At 35.6% G+C, this 19,684-nt stretch overlaps 1 protein-coding gene across 1 annotated transcript in view; it reads right to left on the bottom strand.

Moving 5' to 3' along the window:
• The window catches only part of SLC9C1 (solute carrier family 9 member C1), a 78,605-nt gene that overhangs the window by 2,934 nt on the left and 55,987 nt on the right, over positions 1-19,684 (bottom strand). The window contains exons 17-26 of the mRNA XM_046003307.1: positions 19,275-19,424; positions 17,884-17,935; positions 16,452-16,600; positions 13,153-13,278; positions 12,736-12,834; positions 11,857-12,030; positions 4,897-5,028; positions 4,589-4,774; positions 2,774-2,894; positions 1,852-1,930 (exon numbers count right to left, since the gene is read on the bottom strand). Of these exons, the coding sequence (XP_045859263.1) occupies positions 1,852-1,930; positions 2,774-2,894; positions 4,589-4,774; positions 4,897-5,028; positions 11,857-12,030; positions 12,736-12,834; positions 13,153-13,278; positions 16,452-16,600; positions 17,884-17,935; positions 19,275-19,424 (1,268 nt within the window). The remainder of the gene's footprint in view (positions 1-1,851; positions 1,931-2,773; positions 2,895-4,588; positions 4,775-4,896; positions 5,029-11,856; positions 12,031-12,735; positions 12,835-13,152; positions 13,279-16,451; positions 16,601-17,883; positions 17,936-19,274; positions 19,425-19,684) is intronic.

Here is a 19,684-nt window from a genome sequence, read left to right as displayed (position 1 = left end):
GGACCCTTACTTCCACACTAGTTTCTCTCTCTTAACAACCTCATGCCATCAGGTTTTCTTTAATTTTGAAAAACAGCACTTCAGGGAATATGTACAGGGAGAGCATTAGCTTCCCTGCTCCCTCATTATTTAAAATACGCTATTAAGTTGACTCTTATAAGCTTGGCAGCCTGCCCAAGGCTAAGGAGAAAGATAGGCTACCCAGTGGCCCCCAGGAGCCATATAATATTTTATCTTAAATGTTCTCCTCATCTTTTTCATTTTTTAAATTGTAATTTACCTTTGTTACTTCCTAGTCTTCAGCAGCAACTGTGTTTGGGAGAATTAGAGGAGGTACCTATATCTGTATTTTTTAGAAAATAAGTATCTGGAGAGCACAAGAAGTCTGGAGAAGTAGTTTACAATGTGAGGAAGGGGTTAGCAGAAAATAATAGAAATTATGTGTATGGATTGCTTGTTATGTGCCAAACACTTTGCAGCGTACTTGCCATTTCTTCAGCCTGCACGGCGGCACTATACAAGGTAAATATGGTTATTCTCTCTGTTTTGTGGATGCTTAAAGAGGTTAAGAAATCTGTCCAAGGTGACATGGCTAAGAAGTGATGGGCACCAGGAAGGAAACCAGGAGTCTCATGTCAGAGCAAATACTCTCAGTCTGTATGTTATTGGGGCAGTAGTTCCAGGCAACAAGGAACAACCAGGAAAGTTTGAGGAACAGCTTCCCCAGAAAGACTCTAAAATGTTTAGGGAGGAGGTCAAACTCTTGCTTTTATGCTGGATGGGAACTTGATAGTAAAGAAAAGTGTTGGCCTCTTGAAGACCAGACAGACATGAGAGAATCGACCTTCAACTTTCTCCCCAGAACCTGTAACCACCTTCCCTGAAATATACACTTGTTAAGAGATTCAGGGGAGAAGGAACATGTGTTCTCAGAATTTTATGCCTGGTGCTAATAGAGCAAACGGACTTGATGTAAAACATACTTTTAACAACCAAATACACAATTTTCTGGATTGTGTATTTGTAGAAGATATCGCTCAGATTCTGTGTAATATAATCAACATCCCCTGGAGTAATATGACCAGCTTGGCACAAACTAGAATTACAAATAAATTCCTTACCTCATCTGGATCTCCCCAGGATTCAGTCTACAAGCAAGCTGGTGTAGAGGTAGTGAGGTATTTCCATCCTATTTCTCTGTGCCCCACTTTCAATTCCAGGGCTCTGTAGTGTTTCAGAACTTGGGATTTTGTTGCCAAGTTGGCCCAGGGTTTTGAAGATCCCAAGATCCCTAAGTGACCTGTCCAAGTTCATAGGGGACTATGAAATGAACCAATATTTATGGGATTTTCTGGGTTAGCCTGGGACAGATTAGATTGGTATAGTCATCACTGAGCTCCTGCTTTGTGACAAGCTTTGTGAATAGTTGAGCAAACTGCCTCCGGTTGGAAGATCTCAGATGCATAGTTGAGGAAGCAATGAAGGCTTCAGACCAGTCAAAATTTCAGCCCAAGGCAGAGAAGTGGGAGGGGCTCATGTACTTGACAACCCTAGTGACTAGCTACTCAATGAGATACTCAACTAGTGCGTAGTGGCTCATGTGATTCAAAATAAATATTCTGGTATCTTCTGACCTTTGTTTTTCTTTGTCAGTTATCTGATATTTACCCAAAAATATAAATACAGTTTCTACTTACCCTGGACTAAGACATACAGTGTTCATATCGATATTTACAAAATGATTAGCAGGTAAATTCCTTCAGATTAAGAGAAACACACTAATAAGTTTCATACATTCCAGACTCTCTTTTCCCCAAAATAAAACTTTTAAAAAGACTGCTTTAAATTTACCTCAATATTTGTGTCAAATTGAAGGTCTTCTTTATAGAGTTTGCTCGCTGGTTCAAGAAAGACTGTGTTAGTTCAAGCACTGGAACAAAGCACTGTTTCTATTAGTTCAACTGTCACATTAGACCAGGTTCAACTCATTCACACTCAGGGCCTATGATCTGAAATTGGTGGTAGTCTCAATTGGTGGGAAGAAAGGTCATATTTTTAAAAAAGGCTTAAAAGTCTTTTATTATAAAGATTATGGAACAAATGTGCAGGAAGTTTGTAAAGAGAGAAAAAATGATGCATTGTCCCATCATCCCCAAATACATTAATGTTAAGTTGTGTTGAGAATGAATGCCAGGCTGTGGGTAATTGGAAGAGTCAGACAGTACCACAGTATTTCCATTATGGCTGCTATATAAAATATGTTAATTTGAGGGAAGAGCTAAAAATTGCCTCATTGGGGGCCCCGGGTGGCTCAGTCAATTGAACATCTGAGTCTTTGTTTCAGCTCAGGTCATGATCTCAGGGTGGTAAGATTGAGCCTTGAGGTGGGCTCTGCCCTCAGTGGGAGTCTGAGATTCTCTCTCTCCCACCTCTCCTGCTCCTCTCCCCACCCCACCCACTGTGCTCTCTCTAAAATAAATAAATAAAATCTTGAAAAATAAAAATTCCCTCATTAACAATTTTTTCCATAGTATTTTGATAATTATGCATGTTTATTCTTATAGATGAAGTATAAAATAATTCCTACTATAACATGGATATTCTCAATCTGGATTCCCCCATCAGATATCAAATATGGCAATTAAAATGCTTTTCCAATCTCTAGGTAGAATGTATTCAATAGTTTCCAAATACATACATGGCTATTTTATAAATATATAAAATTTTATACATGGAAATTAAGGTCTCAATTACTCAAAGAAATCTAACTCACATGATACTGGAAGAGATGCTTTACGTGAAGGTACAAACTTTCTGGTGTTCCATCTGAATTTTTTCAAATCAACCAAAGTTTGAACAATCATTACCTTTGTAAAATCTTCAGTGCCTTGTATCTGAAGTTTGACAGAATATAAGTTAATTTCTGAGTACATATCATACAATTAAATGTTTCTCTGGTAAACTCTCTCAGGACCTCCCTAAATATCCGGGATAAAAAGTAAATATGTCTCTATGAGATAGATATCTTAAAATACTGGACTATGTTGGTTTTTTCAAAGTCAACATCCCATGTACTTTCATTGCTTTTTATTTTTATTATTTATTTATTTTTAATATTTTATTTATTTGACAGAGAGAAGTCACAACTAGGCAGAGAGGCAGGCAGAGAGAGAGGAGGAAGCAGGCTCCCCGCGGAGCAGAGAACCCGATGTGGGGGGCTCGATCCCAGGACCCTGGGATCATGACCTGAGTCGAAGGCAGAGGCTTTAACCCACTGAGCCACCCAGGCGCCCCTTTCATTGCTTTTTAAATGCTTTGCTCATTTGTTTTACAAATGAGAAAAATCATTATGAGTCAATCATTAAGATCCTTTAAAATATCACCCAGAGAGATTATCTATGTGGCAAAAGAAAGTTTAAAAAACAGTAGACTTCAAGAAATCCTTCAACTTGTGGTTGTTTTTGATATGCTTTGAATCATATTGGTACCCAAATCTATAGTAGCAGGACTTTCTGCCTAGGAGGGTAGACTAGAGTTTCATAGGTTTTACGTTGCCTTTAGGATCTCTTGCTTGGTCATCTACATTCCCGGTCAGCACACACAGGAGAACTTTGTTATTATGTATTCAGGAATAGAGTGGTAGGCAGCACCATAGTTAATAGTAATGTCTCCCTTCCTCTCAGTGGGTCTATCACATTGGTGCTGGTGGCATCTGTTCAGAAAATTTTTCTTATGGCTCTTTCTCATCTTTGGATTCCTCTTATCCCCACCTCATGTTTTTCTGCTGTCCCAAACCTACCTCTTAAGTACTTCTATCATAGCTGTCCATGTTTCATTAACATATCTATGTTTCTTTTCACTTGGTTGAGAGCTCTTCTGAGCCTAAGTTGCAAATCTCATTTGTCTTGATCACTTTAGCATCTAGCATGGTTTCTGCCATATATTCATTGCTTTAAAAATATATGCCTAATTTAATTGACTTGAGGTCTTTCAATTTACTTTCTCTAGATATATTTTGTATGTCCCCTGATTCCTCCTGACAAGTACCTTTCTTCCTCTATCCCAACACACACACGCACACACACACAGTCTGCCTTCTTTCTTTCTACATATGCACAACTTCTCATTTTGACTGCCAGGAAAACTCAGTGCTTTAAACATGGCAAGTCTTTCATCTTGCATTCACTTTCAAAGTAGCTGAGCAAATACCACTGGTACTCAGTTCAGCCTGGGTCTGTCAGAACTTTCCTAGAGTACTGTTGACACCGTCCAGAGGAAGTGGTCTTTCTGCAATGTGTAAATGAACTTAACAGGCCCTCTCTTGCTACTTACTATAGCACCAAAATCTAACCATGGCCAAAATGTACAGCTCCGTCTGCTTCATTGACACTGAACAGGATATCTTGGTGTTTGGGCTACCAAGGGCCAAAGCAATCAGTGAACTGGATGTGTGTGGTGTGTGTGTTTATGGAGTGATAGAGGAAACACAGAGGATGGGAAGGTGGAAAAGTGACAATTTTTCCAATGTTCATACATTGTCTGGACATATGTCATATTGTCTGGAAGGCATGAATCAACATTTCTATACCTGGCAGCATGTTATAGGAATTAAGGAAGGTGCCTTATAAGCTTTTCGTAATTGACAATCTTCTACAGCTCCATGGATGAGGATGACATAAGTCACAGTTTCATCATAGATATCAGTTTTGGTGTTCTTTGGTATATCTTTTACAGAAACAGTACGGAGTTTTAACTGCATCTTGTAGTTCCAGTCCTACAAGGAAAACACAATTTCGTAGTCTACTGTTTATGTTTAATACCAATTCCTAAATAGTTAATTGATAACAACATTTTAATACAATTCCATTCAGACAAAAGGTAAGACAAAAATCTTACCTCATAAGATAAATGTTCCCTCATTTTTTTGGCAGCAATTGAAAGTCCAAGTTTTAGCCACATTTTGTACTCGATGTGAGGACAACATTGTTCAAAAGCTTCATACAAGTGTCTTTTAGGAATAAAACACATCTGAAAAATGGAGGATATAAATGTGATATTTCATTCTGTACACCTATAGTTTAAGGATATAAGGTTTTCTTATTTACATGTAACATTAAAGCTAAGAATTTAAATTATGTAAGATTCATGTTGTTCCCTGGTCACCTAATAAAATGTGTGTAGTAGTAAATATTTGTGTATCTTTTCATAAATTAAATAGTAAAAGGTTACATGCTCCAATGAAACATTATTATTTTTACAGTTTCTGAAAAACTAGAAAACAACATATCAAAAATCATGGAAACTTTTAAACTAAAGATACAAATATTTCTAAAAATACATTATTTTAGGGGAGCAGACTTTTTAGGTAACAATAAGATGCCAGTGCTAACAATGAGCAGACTATTGGCTATGAGGAATAGCTACTACAAATATACAAGATGCTGTGTATATTGAATTTTATTTTTCACGGGTAAGTATGTGTGAGTGCAGTTGCTGGGTAATATGCTAATTGGGTACTTAACTTTATAAGAAAATTGCCTATCTGCTTTTGGAAGCATTGTAACATTTTACACCCTTATCAGCCATGATGGGGATTTCAGTTACTTCACATCCTTGCCAATACATGTTAATTATTTTTGTTTTTAGCCAATGCAGTAAGTGTGTGGTGAGACTGCATCATGATTTTAATCTGCATTTCTCTGAGAGCTAATGATATCAAGCATCTTCTTCATGGGCTTCATGGGCATTTGTATATTCGTTTGTGAAATGTTTGTTCAAATCCTTTGCCTAATTTTTAATTTGATGTTTTGTCTTCTTATTTTTGAGTTCTAAGAATTCTTTGTAGATTCCATTGTCAAGTAATTTTTCAGATAAAGGTATTGTGAAAAGCTTCCACCCCATGGTCTGTGGCTTGCTTTTTCCATGTTCTTTGCGGTATCTTTTCAAAAAGCAGAAGATTTTAATTCTAGTTACATTCAATTTATCAATATTTCCTTTTACGGTTAGTACTTTTTATGACCCGGCTTAGAAATCTTTGCCTATCTCAAGATCTGTGTTTATAGCTCTAATTTTTATGTTTAGGTCTATCACCATTCCAAGTCAATTTTTCTGCATAATATATGGGGTGAGGCTCACAGCTTCCACTCAGATATTTGGGATTTTCAGGATCACTTGTTGAGAATACCATTATTGTTAAAGATCAATTGATTGTGTATATGTGAATCTATTTCTGGATTCTCTTCCCTGTTCTACTGATCTATATTATTATTATTATTTTATTTATTTGACAGAGAGAAATCACAACTAGGCAGAGAGGCAGGCAGAGAGAGAGGAGGAAGCAGGCTCCTCGCAGAGCAGAGAGCCCGATGTGGGGCTCGATCCCAGGACCCTGAGATCATGACCTGAGCTGAAGGCAGAGGCTTTAACCCATTGAGCCACCCAGGCGCCCCTGATCTATATTATTTTAAGCTAATACTATTTTGTGTTGATTATCACAGATTTATAATAAGAATTCAAGTCAGACAGTAAAGGTCATCTAACATTATTTTTTTTAAAATTTTAATTCCAGGGGCGCCTGGGTGGCTCAGTGGGTTAAAGCCTCTGCCTTTCGCTCAGGTCATGATCCCGGGTCCTGGGATCGAGCCCCGCATCGGGCACTCTGCTTGGCAGGGAGCCTGCTTCCTCCTCTCTCTCTCTGCCTGCCTCTCTCCCTACTTGTGATCTCTATCTGTCAAATAAATAAATAAAATCTAAAAAAAAAAAAAAATTTTAATTCCAGTGTAGTTGACTCACAGTGTTACATTAATTTCAGGTGTATGATATAGTGATTCAATAATTCCATATATTACTCCAGTGCTCATCAAGATAAGTGTACTCTTTTTTTTTTTTTTATTGGCTGATTAACCCAGGTGTCCCAGGAATTAATCAGTTTTTTAAAAAATATTTTATTTATTTATTTGACAGAGAGAGAGGTCACAAGTAGGCAGAGAGGCAGGCCGAGAGAGGGAGAAACAGGCTCCCCACTGAGCAGAGAGCCCCATGCGGGGACCGATCCCAGGACCCTGAGATCATGACCTGAGCCGAAGGCAGAGACTTAAACCACTGAGCCACCCAGGAGCCCCAAGATAAGTGTACTCTTAATTCTCTTCAGCTATTTCACCCATCCCCTGACTCCACCTTCCCTCTGGTAACCATCTGTTTATTCTCTATAGTTAAGAGTTTGTTTTGGTTTGTCTCTTTTTTCCTTTGTTCATTTGTTTTGCTTCTTAAATTCCACATGTAAGTGAAATCATATGGTATTTGTCTTCCTCTGACTTATTTTGCTTAGCATTATACTCTCTAGATACATCCAAGTTGTTGCAAATGGCAAGATTTCATTCTTTTTTATGGCCAAATAAGATTCTATTGTATATATATACACACAATATTTTCTTTATCCATCCATCTATTGATGGACACTTAGGCTGTTTCCATAATTCAGCTATTTTAAATAATGATGCCATAAACATAGAGGTGCATATATCCCTTCAAATTCTTTGAGTAAATACCCACTAGTGTGATTACTGGATCTTAGGGGAGTTCTATTAATTTTTTAAAGAACCTTCATTCTATCTTCCATAGTGACTGCACCAGTTTACATTCCTATCAATAGTGCATGGGGTCCCTTTTCCTTCACATTCTTGCCAACAATTGTTTATTGAGTTTTTTATTTTAGCCATTCTGATGGGTGTGAGGTGACATCTTATTGTGGTTTTGATTTGTGTTTCTCTGATGATAAGTGATGATGAGCATCTTTTCATGTGTCTGCTGGCCATTTATGTCTTCTTTGGAGAAATGTCTGTTTATGTCTTCTGCCCATTTTTTAAATTAACATAAAATGTATTATTTGCTTCAGGGGTACAGGTCTGTGAATCATCAGGCTTACACAATTCACAGCACTCACCATAGCACGTACCCTCCCCAATGTCCATAACCCAGCCACTGTATCCCTCCCTATCTCCCACTCCCCAGCAACCCTCAGTTTTTTGGTGAGATTTAAGAGTCTCTTATGGTTTGTCTCCTTCCCCAGTCCCATATTGTTTCATTTTTTCCCTCCTTCCCCCCACGACCCCTTTATTCTGCTTCTCAAACTCCTCATATCAGAGAGATCATATAATTGTCTTTCTCTGGTTGACTTATTTTGCTTAGCGTAATACCCTCTAGTTCCATCCATGTCATTGCAAATGGCAAGATTTTGTTTCTTTTAAAGGCTGCATCGTATTCCATTATATATATATATATATATATATATATATATATATATATATATATATATATATCACATCTTCTGTATCCATTCATCTGTGGATGGACATTTAGGTTCTTTCCATAGTTTGGCTATTGTGGACATTGCTGCTATAAACATTTGGGTGCACGTGCCTCTTTGGATCACTGCATTTGTATCTTTAGGGTAAATACCCAGTAGTGCAATTGCTGGGTCATAGGGTAGCTCTATTTTCAACTTTTTGAGGAACCTTCATGTTGTTTTCCAGAGTAGTTGCACTAGCTTAGATTCCCACCAACAGTGTAGGAGGGTTCCCATTTCTCTGCATCCTCACCAGCATCTGTTGTTTCCTCACTTGTTAATTTTAGCCATTCTGATTGGTGTGAGGTAGTATCTCACTGTGGTTTTGATTTGTATTTCCCTAATGTCTTCTGCCCATTTTTAAACTGGATTATTATTGTTATTATTTTTTGGTGTTGAGTTGTGTAAGTTCTTATATATATTTTGGGTACTAACCTTTTATCAAATATACCATTTGCTAATATCTTCTCCCATTCAGTAGGTTATCTTTTAGTTCTGTTGGTTGTTTCCTTTGTTGTGCAGAAGGTTTTTATTTTGACATAGTTCCAATAGTTTATATTTGTTTTTGTTTCCCTTGCCTCAGGAGACATAATTAGAAAGAAGTTGTTATGGCCAGTGTCAGAGAAATTATCACCTGTTCTCCATTCCAGGATTTTCATTTTTTATTCATTTATTTTTTAGGCAAACTCTATGCACAATGTGGGGCTTAAATTATGGTCCTAAGAGTCACATGCTACTGACTAAAACAGCCAGCCAGGCACCCCTATTCTAAGATTTTTATAGCTTCAGGTCTCCCATTTAGGTCCTTAATCCATTTTGAGTTTATTTTTGTGTGTGGTGTAAAAAAGTAATCCACTTTCTCTTCTTTGCATGTAACCACCCTGTTTTCCCAACATCATTTGAAGAGACTGTCTTTTTCCCATTACATATTCTTGCCTACTTTGTCAAGGAGTAATTGGCCATATTATTGTGGGTTTATTTCTGGATTTTCTATTCTGTTCCATTGATTTATGTTTCTATTTTTGTTCCATACTGTTTTGATTAGTATAGCTTTGTAATATAATATGAAATCTTTAATTACGATACCCACAGCTTTGTTTTTCAAGATTGCTTTCACTATCCGGATTCTTTTTTGGTTCCGTACATATTTTAGGATTGTTTGGTCTAGTTCTGTGAAAAATGCTGTTAGTATTTTGATAGGGTTTACATTAAATCTGTAGACTACTTTGGATAATACAGACACTTTTAACAATATTTTTTTTCCAACCTATGAGCACGAGACATCTTAATTTCTTTCATCAAGGTTTTATAGTTTCCAGAGTACAGATCTTTCACCTCCTTGGTTAAGTTTATTCCTAGGTATTTTATTATTTGTGGTGCAGCTGGAAATGGGATTACTTTCTTAATTTCCTTCTGCTGTTTCATTATTAGTGTACAGAGATGCAAGGGGTTTCTATACATTGGTCTTGTATCCTGCAACCTTACTAAATTCATTTATCAGTTCTAGAAATTTTTTTTCTTTTGACGGCCTTTAGGGTTTTTTATATATAGTATCACTTCAAAGAGTGAAAGTTTTACTTCTTCCTTACCAATTTAGATGAGTTTTATTTTTTTTTCTTGTCTGATTGCTGTGGGTAGGGCTTGTAATATATGTTGAATATATTCAGTAAGAGTGGACATCCTTGTTTTGTTCCTGAACTTAGGAGGAAAGCTCTCAGCTTTTCACATTTGAGTCTGATGTTAGCTGTGGGTTTTTAATATACGGCCTTTATTTTGTTGAGGCATGTGCCCTCTACACCTATTTTGTTGAGGTCTCTTATTATGAATGGGTCTTGTACTTTGTCAAATGCTTTTTCTGCATCTACTGAAATGCTCATATGGTTCTTATTCTTTCTCTTATTGATGTGATGTGTCATGTTGATTGATTTGTAAATATCGAACTACACTTGCATCCTGGGAATAAACATCATTCAATAGTCGTGAATTTTTTTTTTTAATGTATTGTTGTATTCAGTTTGCTAATATATTGTTGAGGATTTTTGCATCTATGAGTAGGTAACTTGATGTTCATCAGAGATATTGGCCTATAGTTGTCTTTTTTGTAGTGTCTTTATCTGTTTTTGGTATCAGGGTAATGCTGACCTCATAGAATGAATTTGGAAACTTTCCTTCCTCTTTGATTTTGGAATATTTTGAGAAAAATAAGTACTAACTCTTCTTCAAATGTCTGGTTGAATTCACCTGTGAGGCTGTCTGGTCCTGGACTTCTGTTTGTTGGAGTTTTTTGATTTCTTGTTCAGTTTCATTGCTGGTAATTGATCTGTTCAAATTTTTTATTTCTTCCTCATTCAGTTTTGGGAAGTTACATGTTTCTAGGAATTTATTCATTTCTTCTGGGTTGTCCAATTTGTTGGCATATAATTTTTCACAATATTCTCTTATAATCCTTTGTATTTTACAATCCTTTGTATTTCTGTGGTGTCAGTTATTTCTCCTCTTTCATTTTTTATTTTGTTGATTTGAATCATCTCTCTCTCTTTCTTATTTTTATGAATTTGGCTGAAGGTTTATCAGTTTTGTTGATTTTTTTCAAAGAGCCAACTTTGCAGCATCATCTCCAGAGGTGGATGATGCCCAGCTGTCCCACTTTTAGTAATGCTACGATTGTTTTTTAGGTGGTGCCAGTCTAGCCTGGTCCTTTCATTATAAAGTTTCCCATTAACATTTCACACAGTAGTTCTAGCATCAGTTGATGGCTGTTGCCTAGATCCATTACCTCACTGAGATGGCAAAATGAAGATACTCTAATTCTCTGTTTCTACATTTGTTAGCTGGAATTCTGTACAGAAGAAAATTTCTTCTTCTTTTTAAATTTTTTTTGGTTACCTTGAAAGAGTTCATAGAGGAAAGGCAGGATAAATGTTGAATGCCTTCGATTTAAAAAAAAAAGTCCATTTTTAGAATAGTAAGTTAATATCCCAACAATCTTATTGGAAACTAAACAAATTTTGGTATATCATCAACTTATGGATTTTTGTATATCATGAGGTTCAGTTGTTTGCAATCATTTTTCTTTTTTAGTTTAAATTAGGCCAGTGATAACCCCTGTTGCTTTGAGAATTTTGTCCTCATTGTGCCTGCGAAAACTTCCATCCACTTTGCTCAATTTCTTTATTAATAGATGTTAGTTCTCTGACTTTTTCCCTTCCTTACCTCCCAAATTATGGTATTGATAGCTAAAATATGTCCTCTGACTTCCCCATGAGAGTCCTCATTTAATCAGTTTTTCTGGTTAAAACTTTCAATATGGTAGGTTAATTTTGCAAGCCATTTTGCCAGGACAGTATACTAGATAACTATAATTTGGTAGCAAGTTTTATTCCTTTACTATTCTTATTTTAAAAAAATGTTACTAGACTGTAAATATATGCTAAGTACAGAAATAACCTTGGTATTTGATACTAGATATTTAATAAGTTACAGCAATAAGCAAAAAGATGATGTTTTCTGACCTCCACTACAGTTTTGCAGGTAGCAGAATACATCATGGGCTCATTAGTTAAACAGTTTAGCTCTCCTATTATTTCCCCACTGATCACAAAGTCTGTGTGCATTAGCGGATAATCTTTCTTCTCTGACTCCCAGAACATTTGGTCAATTCCGAAACCAGGTTTTGATCTTTGAAGCTGTTGAAGAATGAAGAAAGAGGAAAAAAAAATGCCAGTTAATTACCAAAACTTTCTAATTTTTTATTTTTTCCTTTGATTTTAACAATTTTAATATGTAGATACTATTTTGAGGATGCTTATTACTTGCACCTTTTAAAGCGAATTTATTAAATTAGCAAAAGTATTCTTAGATACTGCAATCTTTCTGATTCCTTCTACTCAGCCAACTTATACCTGCTTAAAATGGCTAAATGCCCAGTTCAGATAAACATAAGATGAAAACAACTTAAAATATTGCATCTTAAAGATGATCCTTTGGATGGTTTCTTGTTATCTACAGGAAAGTAACGCTTAAAAGGTGATAAGTAGGGGCACTTGGGTGGCTCAGTTAGTTAAGTGATCTTTGGTTCAGGTCATGATCTTGGAGTCCCAGGATCCAATCCCATGTTGGGCTCCCTGATCAGCAGGGAGTCTGCTTCTCCCTCTGACCTCTCCCCTCTCATGCTCCCTCTCTCTCATTTTCTGTCTCTCTCTCAAATAAATAAAATAAAATAAAGGGTGATAGGTAATGTTAACCATTGTATTTGAACAAGAAAAGTGAATGGTGGCTGTTGTCCTAAAAGAGGAACAATGCAGTTCTTAACATGGAAAACTATGAATTCTCAATTTTATCGAATTTTTAACTAATGTTCACAAGTGCATTTTTGAATAAATCTGACTTACCTTTATCATACCTGATATTATTATATAAATTCCTTTGGGCTCATCACCTTCTTCAAATATATCATTTCCACAGTCAAATGTTACAACTCTGGCTCTTTTCTTAAAAATATCACCAAATATATAGGACATAAACACTATATTAGCAGTGGTTGGGGATGTTGAGGTTTACATCTTAATAAATGTTCTTACATTTTAAAATATCAGTCAGTAAGATCCAACTTATTGTGTTAGTGATAAATTTGTAAGAGAAAATAGGAATTATGAATATTAAAGAGAAGGTGGATATCCATAGATTTTTATAACTTCAGATGGGATGTTTATGCACGGAGTTTTAAGCTGGAGAGTATCACAGTCTTTATTTAAAAAATCATTTGTTGGTACATTATAGATGGTATTACCAGAAAATAAAAATATTACCTGAATGAAGCGTATATGGTCTTTGTCTTTGTCTAGCCATGGAATATGGTAGAGTGCTTCTTCAATAGTAAGGGGCTTGATAACAGGTAGGAAATCAAGTATCTCTCTTTTTTTGTCCATTATTAACTAAAACCACAAAATTTAAGAAAGAAGATGAACAAAACTGGTGTTCACAGAATGCTTAAGAAATTATGACTTGGTACTCTTTCTTTTACTTGCTCTTCTGAGATGGTTGTTCTTCTATGGAAACCTTCAACTTCTCCCCACTGATAGCATTTTTCTGTTATCATCATTCTGAAGTCATAGATTAAATATTTATTTATTATTATTTTAAAAGATTTTATTTATTTATTTGACAGACAGAGATCACAAGTAGGCGAGAGGCAGGCAGAGAGAGAGGGGGAAGCAGGCTCCCCGCTGAGCAGAGAGGCTGATGCGGGGCTCGATCCCAGGACACTGGGATCATGACCTGAGCCGAAGGCAGAGGCTTTAACCCACTGAGCCACCCAGGCGCCCCAAAATATTTAAAGTAAACTTTTTTTTAACTGAATTATAGCACATAAACAAAAAGTGCACAGATTATAAATATCCACTCAAAGAACTCTTACAATGTGAAAAGATCTTGGTAACCAGCACCCAGACTAAGAAATAAAATATTTACTACACCTAAAATCCTTATATTCTCTTCTAGTCATTTTGTCTATCTAAAGATAACCTCTTTTATCAGAGTTTAACTTTGTTTGGTTTTGAGATTTATCTGCATGAAATCAACAAGTATGTACTTGTTTGTGTCTGGTTTCATTTGTTCAGTAGTATGTTTCTGAGATTCATCTCTAATATTAGAGGGGGCAGAAGTGTATTCCTGTCATTTTCATTGTTGTAGAGGATTATGTTATATGAATATACAACAGTTTTGCCTACTTTTTTTTTTTTTTTAGATTTTTATTTATTTATTTGACAGAGATCACAAGTAGGCAGAGAGGCAGGCAGAGAGAGAGGAGGAAGCAGGCTTCCTGCTGAGCAGAGAGCCCGATGTGGGGCTCGATCCCAGGACCCTGAGATCATGACCTGAGCTGAAGGCAGAGGCTTTAACCCACTGAGCCACCCAGGCGCCCCAGTTTTGCCTACTTTTGATCAACATTTGGAGTGTGCCAGCTTTGGCCTTTTGTAATGTTGCTATATTTGTTTGCTGTACATATGTATATATTTCTGTGGATCTATGGTTCTGTAATCTAATTGCTAGGTCATATGTGTATTTTCACATTTAGTAGATTCTGCCTAATGATTCCAAAGTGATTGCGTTAAATTACACTCTTACTGTAATATTCCAGTTCCACACCATTGCCTATAGCTAATATTGTCAGTTTAAAAAATTAAGTATTCTGATGGTTGTGTATTGGTATTTTGCTTGGTTTTAATTTGTGTTAAGTTTACAACAATGAAATTTAGTACCTTTTGTTATGTATTAGTTATTTGAATATCCTCTGTTGTGAGGTGTCTACTCAATGTGCATGACTCCTTTTATCATTTCTTTCAGTTCAAGTGGTAATAAACTCCTTTCACTTTTGTTTATCTGGGACTGTCTTAATTCCTTTTTCATTTCTGCAGGACAGTTTTGTTGGATATAGGATTTTTGGTTGATAGATTTTTTTTCTCTTTTAGCATTTCGAATGTATCAGTTAACTTCTTTCTGGTCTCCAAAGTATCTGATAAGAAATCTGATAATAATATTATTAAGGATTGCTTATATGGGATGAGTTACTTCTTTATTGTTGGTTTCAAAATTTTCCTTTTGTCTTTTGACAGTTTGATTATAATGTGTCTTGGCGTGGGTCTCTTTCAGGTCATTCTATTTGGAATTTATTGAACTTCTTGGATATTATTATTTATGTATTTCATCTAAGTTGGGAAGTTTTCAGCCATTACTTCTTCAAATATTCTCTCTCTGTCTCTCACCTTGTGGAATTTCCATAGTGCACATGTTGGTCCACTTGATTGGGTCCCTTAGATTTTGTCACTTTTCACCAACCTTTTTATTTCTGTTCCTCAAATAGGATAATTTCCATTGTTTTGTCTTTAAGGTGACTGATCTTTCTGCCTGCTCAAATATGCCTTTCAGTTCTTGCCACATAGATGTTACATATTTTATGTTAGGTTCACACTTAAGGATTTAGAGTTTTTAATTAATACTGTGAATAGAATATTTTTCTACATTTTCTTTAGTTGAGGAAGAATTTTGAATGTCAGTATTATTTCTGAATACCCTATGATTCACCTTATTAATCCTACATATTTTAATTTATTTTCCTAGGATTTTAAAGTATCAACATATAATAACCTTTTGCATCTTTCCAAAATTTTATCTCTCAACTTCCTTTCTTTCTTTTCTTCACCAGGCTAAGACTTCCAGCAAGGTAGTCAATATTTGGAGAGGCACTGTTCATTTTCCTTTTGGTCCTGACTTTAGTTGGAATACTTATATTTTACCATTTAATACAACGTTTCTTTTAAATTTTAAATAGAAACTCTTTATTCAGTTAAGGATGCTACTTCTCTTATTAACCTCATGAGAATTTTAAAAAATATTTTGAGTAATAAATTTTGTCAATTTTTTTCTTTTTCTTCAATTTTTTAATCTCTTAATAAGTTATATAGCTATTTTGAGAGCTAAAACATTCTTAGTCATAGTATACTAAACTTTTCATATACCACCAGATTTAATTAGCTACCTTTGTTTTAAAAAGTTTTGTATTATATTCACAAGCATAATAGCTTTTGGTTTTTTTCTCATACCATTCCCAATCTGGAGAGTAAATTTTGTACTTACAGAATTAGTTGTGACCCTCTATTTTTTTTATATGTCATGGTACCATTTTAATAACTTAAAGAAAATGTAGTGAATTTTTACCATATAATTGAATGTTCTTATAAATTATGGGAGTTTATTGGAAAAGTTATTTCAGTGGTGTACATAGTTCCTAGAAAGATACTGATTTCCACTGTAGTCTAGGATGAGAAATAGTTTCACCATACCAATGGTTTGGGAGAAAAGCATAGAAAGAGATGGTCTCTCATTGTGCCAAGAAAGGGAAAGAGAAATTGAGCACTGGAGATCAGGAAGGAAATGCTCTATGGTAGATACTTTTCTTTAGACAATTATTTTGTTAGACAATTATTTTAAGTTAGAGATATTCATATCTCAGAGATGGCCTATAATGGAAAATCAGAAGTAGGTTTGAAGATCATGAACAACTATATATCAAGCAAGTATATTTGGCTTTAAAAATATGCTACCTTACCTTATTAATTTCGCAGCCTTCAATTTTATGAATAATACCTTTTGACCTAAAAACCTTAACAATTTCTCTAGCCAAATTGAGCATGACATTAATCTCCTCCTTTGTTTTCATAGTAACAGCGATTTCTGGGTGATCATACTCTAAGTAGCCTGAAAAATAATATTTTCAGATAAAATAAGATTATTATTTAAATATTTCATGTGGACAATAAACTAGTAATTCCACTCTAAATCCATGGAATACAACCTTCAACACAGATAAATGTATATCTTCCTGATGAGGCGTCTGCAATTAATCATAATTCACCAGTGGCTACAGAGTTCTGCTTGCTATTTTCTTCTCAGCTTATAGCTAAGCCCATGAGGAAGGACAGAAAACCCTAGTCCTAGGATTAACAATTATACTGATATATATCTGTATAGGACATTGAAAGGGTCCTCTGGGCTCTAGGTCTGGAGTTTATGTTCTGCTTTTCTATTCTGTTTGAATTACGGTTTTGGACTTCAGACAGTGCCTTAGGTATGGCTTCTGATTAAGTCTTCTCATCCATCTTTGGTTATTGTCCACCCAACATTCCTGAGCATCTAGAGGATTCATCCATCTTTGCTCTTCTGTCTGTCTTATCTGGATTCCTGAATGCCCATGAGAGTTGCTTTCACTTAGATTCTACATTTTGGCTTTTCCTTTGTGATGGCTTCTTGTCTCACTTGACAACTATCTGCCATGCAAAATCTCTCAAGTCTTGGTCAATCCTCAGATTTGCTGTGTCATTTTCCTGCCCACTACCTGGTACCAAACCCCCTTCTCCTCCCACATGAACTCTATGCTATAGGAGTGTGTCTGTCCCACTCCCAGGATTTACCCTGTACTAGGAGCATGACGACAAGCCATGACTCAGAGAAGCAGCTATTGCCATATTTAGGCATAGAGGCTTCCAGCAGTCATATCAGAGATCTGTGAGACTCTTTTCTGATTTCAGCTTATAAAGCCTAAATCCTCAGATGGTAGCGAGATTCTTTTCTGATTTCAGCTTATAAATCCTAAATCCTCAGATGGTAGCTCTGTGGCAAGTGAAGGGGAAAAAATAACTTTTTTTCCTTGTATTGCTCAGGATGGTGTGTGTACTTTTGGTTTGGAAGAAAATAGAATTTATAAGGTGATAATAGTATGTATAAACATGCAATGTTAATGTGTTTAATAAGAAATTGAAAGGTCTTTATTGAGGTATAAGGCAGGAAAAACAAGTGTGGAGGGGTAATATTACACGAAACCCATCCAAAACAAAGATATGATACTGTTGAAGTTATATACTTTATTATTAGTAATAAATAGGTTTCCTCAAATATCAGTTTAGTTATCAAAATAATTGCCTCTCTGAAGTAATGATAATAAGGGATGGTTGTGCTTAATCTTTAGGGTGAAGGGTACATACCCAGCTCTTTCATAGCATGTCCTGTATTCTTCATTATCCTCCTTAATAACATCTACAAAATAAAAGAAGATTTATCCCCCTGGAGAACAAGCTGTTATGAAATATCTTTAATTTGCAACTGGTGGGTTTTTTTTTACTTAACTAATAACTTTAAAGAAAACATGTGATGGGGAAATTTTCAGGGATTAGAATTCAATGTTGTGCAATAAATTTTATGTTTTCCAGCAAGTTGGTGAAGAGAATAAAAAGTGGCATTACCAGGTTGATATTGAGAAGCCCAAAGGCAAGTCATATTTTCTCTTTTTCCTTAAAGTAACCTGCTTTAGGGTACTATTGATGCTGAAAAACACAAGCACAGTTGATGCTTTCCTCTTCAACTTTGGTGCCATGGGGAAAGCTTTCAATCTTAAATTAGGTAGAAGGTTTGGCCTAACTGTGTTAGAACAAAATGAGCACTAACGCTGGACATCTCAGAGATTCAGTTCCTCTTGTTTTTCCTACTGTGTATCCTCAAATTCCAGTGCTAAATATGTGTTTCCAGGTTAGAACAGGTAACAAAATTTAGGAAAAGTGTTTTAAAATTACAGGTGGTGAAGAAAGGAAAGATACTGCTTTTTGTGTTCTACTACATAACACATGTTCAATTTTCTCAACTACAAAGCTTTGGGTATATTACTTGACATTCACATGTTCCACATTGCCTTGAAAGGTAAGTATTTCACATAGTTGGCAAACTTGTGAGAACAACCACCTCAGTCAAAAAAGTGAAAATCCAGAACTAGGCCCTAGAATTCTCTATGTTGTTTACTAGTCATGTGACTGAGCGTAGTCATTCAACCTCTCTTGGCTTTTTTTTTTTTTTTTTCCGATTCTTTCTCTGTGTAATGAAGAAATTAGACAAAGTTTCCTTCTAGATGAGCTATTCTTACTTTTTCCAGTTGGCAGATCCCCATCATTTGCTTCTTTTACTGTGGGAAAATCAGGCAGGGAGAGAGGAAGGGAGCCTTCGGGAATTATGAGGAGTCTCCCTTTGCTTAACACTGCCATTACATCTCATCTTCCAATAGTTCCTATTTAGTGCACCTGTAGTTGACAGATCCTGCAGTTTGCATCAGGAGGGAACTGATGACCACTGCATATATGTTTCACGTGCCCGAAAAGGTGGCTTGCAAAAGCCTCGTGATTTGCTACTGTGGCACAGACAATTCAGTAACAGACATATTCAGCTTCTGAATAATACAAATGTAGACCAGTTTAAGTTTTTACAGAAATTACTTAGCAAATTGAGTCAAAGACCGCATCTGCATTTATAGACAGAGGACATAATGGGTGGGAGCAACTGAGAGATTGGAGGAATAAACCCTTACCTTACTAATGAAAGTTTTTCTCACCTGTTTAACCTGCTTAGAAGTTGAAATCTGATCAATTATAGTCAATATATCTTCTTCACCTTGGACATATCCTTTTAGTATAGCATATTTTAAGGACAACTGGTGACTCATCTTTTGATCTATTATTTGCAGCAACTTTGGGGTTATGAGCTGGAAAAAATGGAACTACTATTTATTATAAATTGTATACATTTAGTTAGTTATATATTGATTAGTTTAACTAAAGTAGATAACATTAAGAAATAACATGTTTTCAACAGTAACTATAGTAACCTGTCAAGGTTATTTTATTCATGGTAATTTTATAACTTCATGACCAGAGTGATTTCCCTATAATTAATAATGTTGGACACCTATGTGAAGATATGAATTTACTCTTTACTTATGTCCACTATAGAGCATTGAATACT

The sequence above is a fragment of the Meles meles genome, chromosome 4, assembly GCF_922984935.1.
Source record: "Meles meles chromosome 4, mMelMel3.1 paternal haplotype, whole genome shotgun sequence".
In the NCBI taxonomy this organism is placed as follows: domain Eukaryota; kingdom Metazoa; phylum Chordata; class Mammalia; order Carnivora; family Mustelidae; genus Meles; species Meles meles.
The sequence above is the reverse complement of the archived record's forward strand: the minus strand, read 5'-3'. Positions and strand labels throughout refer to the sequence as shown.